Source organism: Pecten maximus, chromosome 16 (genome assembly GCF_902652985.1).
Source record: "Pecten maximus chromosome 16, xPecMax1.1, whole genome shotgun sequence".
Taxonomy (NCBI): domain Eukaryota; kingdom Metazoa; phylum Mollusca; class Bivalvia; order Pectinida; family Pectinidae; genus Pecten; species Pecten maximus.
In genome coordinates, this window is record NC_047030.1 from 915604 (window position 1) to 927564 (window position 11961).

Consider the following 11961-nt stretch of genomic DNA (forward strand, 5'->3'; position numbering starts at 1 on the left):
AGAGAGAATTTGTTATATGAATTAAAACAATTTAAAATTGTATTTCATTGATTTTTTTTTTTTTTTTTTTTTTTTGTGGTTATCGTTTTATCAGATATTTAATCATTTGAACATATTAAAGTCGTTATCTCGTTATCTCAAAAGCTAACCGAAAAGGTTTCACGAAAAGTACGTATCTCGTCGAATAAAAGTATTTATAAATAAATTGATAAATAAATAAATAAGTTTCTTTTATTTTATCCGTTTTCACCATCAAAACCTCTGTTGTATACTACCGAAAAAATAACATCTCGCTAAAGTAGAAATATCAATAATAAATATTTCTTCCTGTATTATACTATACTAGGGGGGAAAAGACCCGCAAGTTTATCTTCGATAGTTGTTATTTTACATGAGCCTTTGATGATATTTGTGTTTATGGTGTGGGTTTCTCGATTATTTCTTTTTTTAAATCATTACATGTAGATTTATTGACTCCAAGTAAACAAAAAATGGTACAAACTTTTTCTACGTCTGGTACTTTATAATGTTTCACTTGCATATCCTAATATACATATACTATTAATGTATCAAACACCTTAATATTAAATGAATGACTTTTCAGCTTACTATTTATGGCAAAATAAGCTTTCTTACCTTGGTTAGCAACATGAATTTGAGTTTTTTTGTTTTGTTTTTTTTGTTTTTTTATTTTCCATTGTAATTTAATAACATTCCAAGATAATTGAATTGATCAACTACTTCAATATCTACATTATTATAAAACCACTTTTCATTGTCACGCTGTCTACCTCCGTTTCTAAAGATCATGATTTTTGTTTTATCGATTTTTGCATCATTACTGAATACGTTTTGATGATCTTTGTTGTCCTATCACAATTTAGTGAATACTGTGAAAACAATGGTACCCTACGCCGTTTTCTGATCCAAATCAGTAGCGTGTGTGCCCACCCCTGGCATCAGTCGCTGTTCTTACTCTCCTTAACATTGAGATAGCCCTGCCCACACCATACGAGGGCTAATTTATATGCTGTGAGCCTGATATTGCAGGATTTGAGTTTTGCCGGACATATTGTATTATTTTTCAACATAATCCCCTTCAGTATCTATACGCTTTTGCCAGCGGTGTTAAGGTGTCTCAATGCCACTTTTATAGAACTCCTTTTCTTGGCTGATCCGAAGGTCATCCACTGCATGTATGACATCATCATCGGACTGAAAGATGGTGTCTGAAATAGCTGTTTTCAGGTTGGAAATAGATAGAAATATGATGGAGCGTGATCAGATGAATATGGCGGATGTTCAATCAATTTAAAGCCACAATCGTGAATGGCAGCCATGGCAATGACACACTTGTGAACAGGAGCATTGTCCTGGTAGAATAACACACCTTCAGTGAGCTTTCCGCGGCGCTTGAGTTTAATATTTTCCAGTAACTGCCTCAGAAGTGAAGCAGTGTATGTGCCATTGATTTTTTTCCCTTTTGGAGATAATCTATCAGCAGAATACCATCTGCATCCCAGAAAACCGAGCCCATAACCTTCCCAGCTGATGGAACAGTCTTTGCCTCCTTTGGCGGAGGAGAGCCAGGGGGCCAAGGTTCAGATTAGCATGCGATAATGTGCGTCTGGTGTGCTGCTGATCAACTGTAAGAAGTCTTGGTGCCCATCGGGCCAAAAACTTTCTCATTGCAATATCTTCGGACGAAATGGAATGTACTCTTTCCTGTGAAATGCCAACTCTACTGGCTATATATCTTTCTGTGACTCGTCTGTCAGTCATATCAATATCATGAGCTTGATTGGCCATTTCTGGGGTTGCAACAGTGACAGGCTTTGCAGGACGGGGGGTCATCCTCAAGGCTCTGTCGGACGCGCTTAAATTCCGCCACCCACCTACATATCATATGAAGGGGCATATTTCCTAGTGTTGCTGCCATATCATAATGGATATAATTAGGTGTTAAACATTTTTTATGCTGTATCACTGCTCTTTCACAGATTTTGTCCATTTTGCAAAAGCCGCTTGTGTTGTTTACTTTAGAGTGATACCTCGGCGATATAAACTTACCAAATGAGACCAGTCCTTGGGTACTCGGCCCTTTATAGTCAGAGAATAGTAGGACTTAAAAAGAACATCCTTGAGTACCTTCTTCAATATGAGGCTCACAACATATCAATAATTCCTCGCAACAGACCCTTCCTCGAATCTGTCGCTTTCCGTTACGGGAGCGTCAGAATATCGCTCACACCTTGTCGTCCATCTGACCTGTAAAACGTAAAGCGAGACTCGTCAGTGAACACGCGTCTCCGATGGGCAAAACGAAACCCATTAGGTACATGCGAGAGCAGCCACTGCATTCGACGTCGGCGTCGTCTCTGCGTAAGTGGTGGACCAACATAGGGACGTCGTTGTCTTAAATAAAAACCCACAACGGTTCTTGGACACACTGGTCCACTAAGAGTGCCGACAACTTGAGACTTGCCGTCGCCGTCTGTAATCGGTTACGGAGGTGCGAGAGACACATGCCTCCATCTTTACGTCACGACGTTATGCGCGGGCGTCCGCTTCTGGGACGGTCACCCAATCTCTCTGTTACTGAAACGCTCAACTAAACGGGATAGGCCTATAGCTGTCTCATGTCCACCATATTGAGATCATGTTGCTGCGTTGAATGCCACTGCATTATCAGACCAATGGTCTTACCCCTGTCGCGGCGTTTCGCTGTGCAATCGCTTCGAAAATAAATGTTAGGTAACTTATCTGTACTGCTCTAATGTTCGATTTGTAATGATTTACAAGCATATGTGGTGCAAGAGTACACCAGATGCACGCTTTCTTGACAAATCTGCTGAAAGCATGCACCGTCGGGCGGGGTCACGGTCGGCTGAATTTCAACTGAAGAACAATTTCACAGTGCACAGATTTAGCTCAGTGTGAAATTTAATTTAATTTAGATCACGTGTCTAAAAGTTATATCAGAAAAACCGAACTTGCGTTTCCTTTATCAGCTAGTATAGATAGAGATCTGCAATCACATTAATAGATTTTTTGAAGTTTTGGTAAGTAAAATAGCATACTTCTAGCCTTACCCGCTTGGGCATAAGATCAAAAGAAAGACCACAAGCGAGGCATTAGGTTAGAAAACAGGTACAAAAGGTAGTTAGAAAAAGAGGTATATATCCCAACTGTTGTAACAGATGCGGTGGATTTATTTTTTGTGGTTTGCGTGCTCAAAAGCAAAGAACATGAGCAAATCCTCATTTCAGCGGGGTATCTCCACATTAGTCGCCTCTTACGCAGTGGGTGGTTCTAACATGTGTATCATTTCCTTGTTCTCTGAACTGCCGGGTCCACATGACCTGGTCCGTGTCAGTATACATACAGCTATATTACTATCGGAAGGTAAAATCACTAGAATGACTAGTACAATGTACTTAAGTTCACAACATGACATCAATTGGATCCTACATAGATTCACAGGACAAACAACAACAATAGATATAATTAGAAATATTTATAGTTTATTCTACATGGACCACCAGATATACACATATACAAACTCTCACGGATAACTGACGTCACAGAAAATTATATAATAAATATATTAGCGGTAATATTAAGGCGATCTACCAAAACAGCACTGTCCATATACTTCTGAGTTCAATGGTTGTTGTATCGATATGATTCATCATGTATGTGTTGTTTGCTACATGTAGGTTACTTTGCCTTTGAATTGATTTGTATCGACAAATGCAGAAATAATTGAATTGAATTATTTTAGCGCATTTTGCGCTTTAAGCATTTCGCTTAATTATGACTGCATTAATTATACCATATAGCAATTAATATACGGGTGCGCAAAATTATCATTGTGCTAATATGTTGATACGTGACAATGCGCTTAAATGCGCACGTCAATATTAGTACGTGTACAGTAAACTGATTTGCTTCGTGTCTGGTCGGACATGACATTACAGAAATTTACAATGATACGTATATATATATATAAACATATATTATTATAAAATCGACCACGGACCGCTTTTCATTGAACAATCAAACTCTATACGACTCACAACGTCCACTTGGAAATTTAAGACGAAAGGGAAATATTAACTAAATGGTATTTGACACAAATTTGTTCCCAATAGTAAGCCAAGACTGTATAAACAGTCGACAAGGTAGCATGGTAAGACTAGACATAATTAATAACAAAGCGAACTAAAAGTTCCAAGGACAATAGATATGTATACTGTGTGTCATTTCACACCTACTTAATTGTACTGCTTACTTCTCTACTTAGTTCACGTGACAATAAGTCAGTTTTCTCTCGTCGTATATCTAATCCAGTATAACTTACAGGTATAAATAATTACGCAACGAAAAAGTGTGCATGTAAATTGTAAAGGTAAATGTATTTTCTTTTGTCATCCCTCTCTCTCTCTCTCTATCCGAGTACCCAGTCACCGTCACCTACCTGATATAATACAGTTTTACCGTTCATATTACAACAGAAATAACGAGTCTTCAAAAATATCACTGAATGTCACATACCCCAAATTTACCAATGTATCAATTTGTGTTTAAAATATCAAATATTCCTTCTCGTGGCTGGAATGAGAATTGCGTGCGAAATTAAATAACACACGAGAAAACATAATCTACAATAATAGGAAATACGTGTCAGGGCTATTTGCCTTCATGTTTAAGATATTAAAAACTTACAATATATCTAATCCGCTACCCAGGGCTATTTGCCTTCATGTTTAAGATATTAAAAACTTACAATATATCTAATCCGCTACCCATTGATTTGAGCTGTTGACGAAGGTGACTGGATAAACTGAACACATTACATAAAACTGTTCACACTTTCTCACAGAGATAATTATTTCTGAAGACATTCGATGAACGTCAAAACATATGATATGGCTGTGACGCTTTTCAGGCCAAAATCATTCTTCGTCTATCAACATCCAGTCAGGCACAGAACTGAAATATATGTTACATATATTATTTAGCTGTATCAGAATTGTGTTGGTAGTTTGTGAAAAAATTATTATGAAATTGCATCTCATACAGCTGTTTTATCTTTCTAGGGCTCAACAATGAATGGTTTTACAAAAAAAGTTGATATACGACTTTTATTTTGTGAAACGTTTAAAACAACAAAGATGATTATACAAATTCCATCAGATCCCAAGTATTACTGAGTGATCAAAACACAAAGTGTTGACCATATCAAACTAAAACACAGGTAGGTTTGTCACCGGACCATTCGGTATATACATACTAGATAGGCTCACTTGAGGCGAAGAAACTCCAGTAACAGGCCATCCTCCAACGCGTCATCAAACTGTTCAAAGCTCTGTAAAGGTCAAATTAATAATCTTAATATACAGTAGGTGTATGTATTCAGGCAAACATGCTCACATTTTGTTATGTTTACAATATTCTATAAGTTCTTCTGGTGTTTAATGTGTAACATTAACATTGCAGCTCGATGTCCCCTATCAAGGGTCGGACACCGGGTTTAATATTTAATTTTAAGTCATGGTAACGTGTCCCTGGGCCCTCTACAAGATATCATTTAACAATACTTAGAGGGTTGTCCCTTATGCAGTATGGTTTTTTAAACAATGCCATTTGCCAATATTTGTACAAACGAAAGTGCCTTCGTTGAAGCATTGCTTTCTGTGTAACATTATTTACATATATACTAATGTATATACTTACACAACTGCATCTATCCCTGTTCGAGTATTTCTTTACAACATAATATAGCAATACTTGCACAACAGAACGGGTCTCAGATGAATTATTGTCCTCTATAGCGTTATTTACCAATACTTACACCACAGTTAGTGTCCCCGTTGAACTATTGCCCTCTATAACGTTATTTACCAATACTGACACCACAGTTAGTGTCCCCGTTGAAGTATTGCCCTCTATAACGTTATTTACCAATACTGACACCATAGTTAGTGTCCCCGTTGAAGTATTGTCCTCTATAACGTTATTTACCAATACTTACACCACAGTTAGTGTCTCCGTTGAAGTATTGCCCTCTATAACGTTATTTACCAATACTGACACCACAGTTAGTGTCCCCGTTGAAGTATTGTCCTCTATAACCATATTTACCAATACTGACACCACAGTTAGTGTCCCCGTTGAAGTATTGTCCTCTATAACGTTATTTACCAATACTGACACCACAGTTAGTGTCTCCGTTGAAGTATTGCCCTCTATAACGTTATTTACCAATACTGACACAACAGTTAGTGTCCCCGTTGAAGTATTGTCCTCTATAGTGTTATTTACCAATACTGACACCACAGTTAGTGTCCCCGTTGAAGTATTGCCCTCTATAACGTTATTTACCAATACTGACACCACAGTTGGTGTCCCCGTTGAAGTATTGTCCTCTATAACCATATTTACCAATACTGACACCACAGTTAGTGTCTCCGTTGAAGTATTGCCCTCTATAACGATATTTACCAATACTGACACCACAGTTAGTGTCCTCGTTGAAGTATTGCCCTCTATAACTATATTTACCAATACTGACACCACAGTTAGTGTCTCCGTTGAAGTATTGCCCTCTATAACTATATTTACCAATACTGACACCACAGTAAGTGTCCTCGTTGAAGTATTGCCCTCTATAACGTTATTTACCAATACTGACACCACAGTAAGTGTCCTCGTTGAAGTATTGCCCTCTATAACGTTATTTACCAATACTGACACCACAGTTAGTGTCCCCGTTGAAGTGTTGCCCTCTATAACGTTATTTACCAATACTGACACCACAGTTAGTGTCCCCGTTGAAGTGTTGCCCTCTATAACGTTATGAATCAATATTGACACCACAGTTAGTGTCCGTTGAAGTATTGCCCTCTATAACGTTATTTACCAATACTGACACCACAGTTAGTGTCCCCGTTGAAGTGTTGCCCTCTATAACGTTATTTACCAATACTGACACCACAGTTAGTGTCCCCGTTGAAGTGTTGCCCTCTATAACGTTATGAATCAATACTGACACCACAGTTAGTGTCCGTTGAAGTATTGCCCTCTATAACGTTATTTACCAATACTGACACCACAGTTAGTGTCCCCGTTGAAGTGTTGCCCTCTATAACGTTATTTACCAATACTGACACCACAGTTAGTGTCCCCGTTGAAGTGTTGCCCTCTATAACGTTATGAATCAATACTGACACCACAGTTAGTGTCCGTTGAAGTATTGCCCTCTATAACGTTATTTACCAATACTGACACCACAGTTAGTGTCCCCGTTGAAGTATTGCCCTCTATAACTATATTTACCAATACTGACATCACAGTTAGTGTCCCCGTTGAAGTATTGCCCTCTATAACGTTATCTATCAATACTGACACCACAGCTAGTGTCCCCGTTGAAGTATTGCCCTCTATAACGTTATTTACCAATACTGACACCACAGTTAGTGTCCCCGTTGAAGTATTGCCCTCTATAACGTTATTTACCAATACTGACACCACAGTTAGTGTCCCCGTTGAAGTGTTGCCCTCTATAACTATATTTACCAATACTGACACCACAGTTAGTGCCCCCGTTGAAGTATTGTCCTCTATAACCATATTTACCAATACTGACACCACAGTTAGTGTCCCCGTTGAAGTATTGACCTATATAACTATAATTACCAATACTGACACCACAGTTAGTGTCCCCGTTGAAGTATTGACCTATATAACTATAATTACCAATACTGACACCACAGTTAGTGTCCGTTGAAGTATTGCCCTATATAACTATAATTACCAATACTGACACCACAGTTAGTGTCCCCGTTGAAGTATTGTCCTCTATAACTATATTTACCAATACTGACACCACAGTTAGTGTCCGTTGAAGTATTGACCTATATAACTATAATTACCAATACTGACACCACAGTTAGTGTCCCCGTTGAAGTACTGCCCTCTATAACTATATTACCAATACTGACACCACAGTTAGTGTCCCCGTTGAAGTATTGTCCTCTATAACGTTATTTATCAATACTGACACCACAGTTAGTGTCTGTTGAAGTATTGACCTCTATAACTATATTTACCAATACTGACACCACAGTTAGTGTCCCCGTTGAAGTATTGCCCTCTATAACGTTATTTACCAATACTTACACCACAGTAAGTGTCCCCGTTGAAGAGTTGAGGTGGTAGTATTTCTGGGTTTCCACTTTTCTCCATCATATCGTTTCTACAATCAGGGTTTTTGTACAAGTCGATTTCCTCGAATGGGATTTTCTTACTGCCAAGGACTTGCTTGATTCTGTTTGTGTTCTGGGAGATCTGGGAAAGGATTGATGATAACGACAGTTTTAGTCTTGGAGTCCGTGTGGAAATCTATGTACTAATGTAATCACTGATAGTATGTAAATAGCAATACACGTTAATAACTACATTTGGGGGTTTAGAGATTACACTATTGTATGCTGGAGTTGAGGGAGGGGTGGCTTGACAACAAACTGCAGTTGGGAGAATGAATAGAACGTGATGGAGTTAGGATAGATAGACAGTGTGCATGCTGGGGTTGGGTTAGGGGTTGGCTAGACAGCAGGGTGGTGTCTGGGTGTTTAGATAGACAGTGTGCATGCTGGGGTTGGGTTAGGGGTTGGCTAGACAGCAGGGTGGTGTCTGGGTGTTTAGATAGAAAGTGTGCATGCTGGGGTTGGGTTAGGGGTTGGCTAGACAGCAGGGTGGTGTTTGGGTGTTTAGATAGACAATGTACATGCTGGGGTTGGGTTAGGGGTTGGTTAGACAGCAGGGTGGTGTCTGGGTGTTTATATAGAAAGTGTGCATGCTGGGGTTGGGTTAGGGGTTGGCTAGACAGCAGGGTGGTGTCTGGGTGTTTAGATAGACAGTGTGCATGCTGGGGTTGGGTTAGGGTTTGGTTAGACAGCAGGGTGGTGTCTGGGTGTTTAGATAGAAAGTGTGCATGCTGGGGTTGGGTTAGGGGTTGGCTAGACAGCAGGGTGGTGTCTGGGTGTTTAGATAGACAGTGTACATGCTGGTGTTGAGTTAGGGGTAGGCTAGACAGCAAGGTGGTGTCTGGGTGTTTAGATAGACAATGTGCATGCTGGGGTTGGGTTAGGGGTTGGCTAGACAGCAGGGTGGTGTTTGGGTGTTTAGATAGACAGTGTACATGCTGGGATTGGGTTAGGGGTTGGCTAGACAGCAAGGTGGTGTTTGAGTGTTGGGATAGTAGGCATTCTGAAGCTGACAGCTAACCTATAGTGTAAAGGTTAAAATCTAGAGTGAACGTTTGAGAAGATCATAACCTCCATTGTCAAAAAACGAAACGCACTATAGGTTGTAGAAGATATTCTCGTTCTCAACTAGCCCGAGTTTCCTCTGGCTCTTAACACCATGTCTGGTGTAGGGGCCCTACACCAGACATGGTGTCAGGGCCAGAGGAAACTCGGGCTATAGTTTTCAAAGTTAGAAGACGAACATACAACAGCAACAGGCACTCTGATAACAGAATAGGACGATTTTTTGCTTTTTCGCTTATCTGGACGAAAAAGCAAAAAAAAAAAAAAAACATTGTAAAATAACGCTTTTTCGGACAAAAAACCCCCAACAAAACACACACATAAAAACTCTAGAATATGTCTATAAGACATTAATGCCCCCGCTGCCACTTAACACCCCTAAACCTCAGCAGTTCCTGAAATTATCTAGTTACATTTCATCGAGACGGGACGCGACGCGATGCGATGCGGCGCGGCGCGGCGCGGCGCGGCGCGATGGGACGGGACGGGACGGGACGGGACGGACCAATCGGAACCCCAGGTCATTGTCTTCGAAACTCGCAGACGGAGGCGAGGCGTTCCGATTGGGGACGGACATGAGTAACACTATATTATCTGCACTGTTCTGTATTAAAAAGAATGTGGTCGTTTATCAGCCAGACGAAGTTTGCTTTTTTTTTTTATATATATATATTTCATCATTACTAGCACGTGCATATTACACTGCATGTGTTTTATGACGAGTTGTTCGAAACCACGAAGTTCTGTGATTAATCGAGTATGTACAATATGAAAACCTAGTTGTACTCCGAAGATACAAAACCCTGGTATTTTATAGCAAGAAATATACTAGTATATAGCTAAGTAATGTTATATAAGTAACGTCAACTTCTCCGTGAAGTTAACAATGCTTTAATCAACAGTACGGGATGGCCACGAACAGTTGTGTAGATGTATCATCATATGTGTTGGTTTATGATTCACACAACGAACGATTTCTTAAAACACGCAAGTCCATTGGCTCCCGGATGGAGAAAGTCACGATATCTAGATTCTGTTCGAGGCACTTCGTATTGTTTTCCGTATTTCACTTTTTTTTTCTTCTTATCAAAATGTCATGTGTATTTATTTATTTATTTATTTATTTATTTATTATGCGTTATTGAAATATTATGCTTGTATTTATTTATTTATTTATTTAGATATTATTATCTGAATATTATAAATGCTTGTTCGTCGACATGTACAATACAACGGAAAATAAATTAACGTCAATTTTAATGGGGTCGAAGTTAAAAACGTAAATTTAAATATGCTGTCAAATAAAATCTAATAGTGAACATTTTAATGTATGGTGTCAAACATCTCTTGAATACCTAGGTTACATTTGTAAAACTATTGATATTACAGGAAAAAACAGCCCTGTTCTATAATAGACAGAGCCAATTAACGTATCTAGATTAATGTTGATATTAAGAAGGAATTGATTATATATACGTGTATATGTAGATCGGTATGCGTCAGACCCCCTACTTTTGAACGCACCCGGTCATCATTGAGCCCACCATGCATGCATGCAGCTAGTCCGAGTTTCCTATGACCCTGACATCCTTACTGGTGTCAGTGCCAGAATAAATTCGGGCTAGCATGCAGCACTTCGGCCAGTATCGAATTTCAGAAACAACATGCATTAGTACTCTAATGTTACTAACTTATGTGGTAACTTATATACGTGTGAGTATGTCTTAATGATAACTCCCTAAGCTTCTATCTAATGATCGCGACTCCATCATACCGGAAGTGATTTCAGACAGAAACTTATTTATACTATAAAGTTTTCATTTCTTTCCTCAGCTTCACCATTACATGCACGCGCGAACACATAAACGTATATAAATAACGTATATAGTCACCCACCTTTCTATTCGGAGACACAGAAGTCATATACAGTTTGACAGACATCTTCAAAATACACAAATATCCAAGAGATGAAAAAAAAATGTCTGTACTCTCTCCAGTCTCCGTCCAGTCAGCAACAGAAGCAGCCCTGGTAATCAGATACTTCTGTGTTATGGTAGCGCCCTCCGGCTACCCCCCAGACAAACTAATGGAATCGCTCGTCTGTCGAAAACCCTTCTGTGAAGGTTTCATGTTAACAAACAGCAGGGTAGGTGTGTACTTAACTTTTATATTTAGTGTGTGAATCACTTTATAACAAAATAAGATGTGCAGATATACTAAGACGTCCCGGTTTCTTCATTACTATATAGATAAGGGATTAGAAAAGTCGCGAATTCCGTTCACAATTTTTGCCACGATTTAAAAACTTTTGATACATCAGACTACATTATCTGAGAATAGAATTACCTAACACTTATAACTTGTGATGTAAAGTCTGCTCGGAAACATGATGTTGTTTGTATTTGTTGACAGGGTGTCTGATTTAAGATTTGGAATCTCTTGCAAATGAAATAACTTTATGTCAGCTGGTAAAATTGTGTATCAGTTTATCAATTCCAGCCTGAAATCCGACCACGTGCAAAAGTCACTGAGTATGGTTCGATTAGTTCGATCGTGTTTTCCTTTTCCAATAGACTCATTTCAAAAATGTAATTATGAATTTAGCGGCTATATTTCAGAGAAAGCT

The 11961-nt window shown here is 38.9% G+C and overlaps 1 protein-coding gene across 1 annotated transcript; it reads right to left on the reverse strand.

Moving 5' to 3' along the window:
* Positions 1 to 3504: 3504 nt before the first annotated feature.
* Positions 3505 to 11421, reverse strand: LOC117345298 (SH3 domain-binding glutamic acid-rich-like protein 3). Its single transcript, XM_033908355.1, has 4 exons — positions 11232 to 11421; positions 8185 to 8352; positions 5297 to 5371; positions 3505 to 4995 (listed from the first exon to the last, which is right to left on the reverse strand). Exons 1-3 carry the CDS (start codon positions 11274 to 11276, stop codon positions 5306 to 5308), a joined length of 279 nt encoding a protein of 92 aa, XP_033764246.1. The 5' UTR covers positions 11277 to 11421; the 3' UTR covers positions 3505 to 4995; positions 5297 to 5305.
* Between the last annotated feature and the right edge of the window lie 540 nt (positions 11422 to 11961).

What these genes read in the sequence shown, in the direction of transcription:
- LOC117345298 (XM_033908355.1), bottom strand. Translation starts at nt 11,276, where the DNA reads ATGTCTGTCAAACTGTATATGACTTCTGTGTCTCCGAATAGAAAG. An exon ending in CTGTGTCTCCGAATAGAAAG is followed by an intron (nt 8,353 to 11,231) that starts GTGGGTGACTAT and finishes ATCCTTTCCCAG; the next exon opens with ATCTCCCAGAACACAAACAG. An exon ending in ACGGGGACACTTACTGTGGT is followed by an intron (nt 5,372 to 8,184) that starts GTAAGTATTGGT and finishes TGACCTTTACAG; the next exon opens with AGCTTTGAACAGTTTGATGA.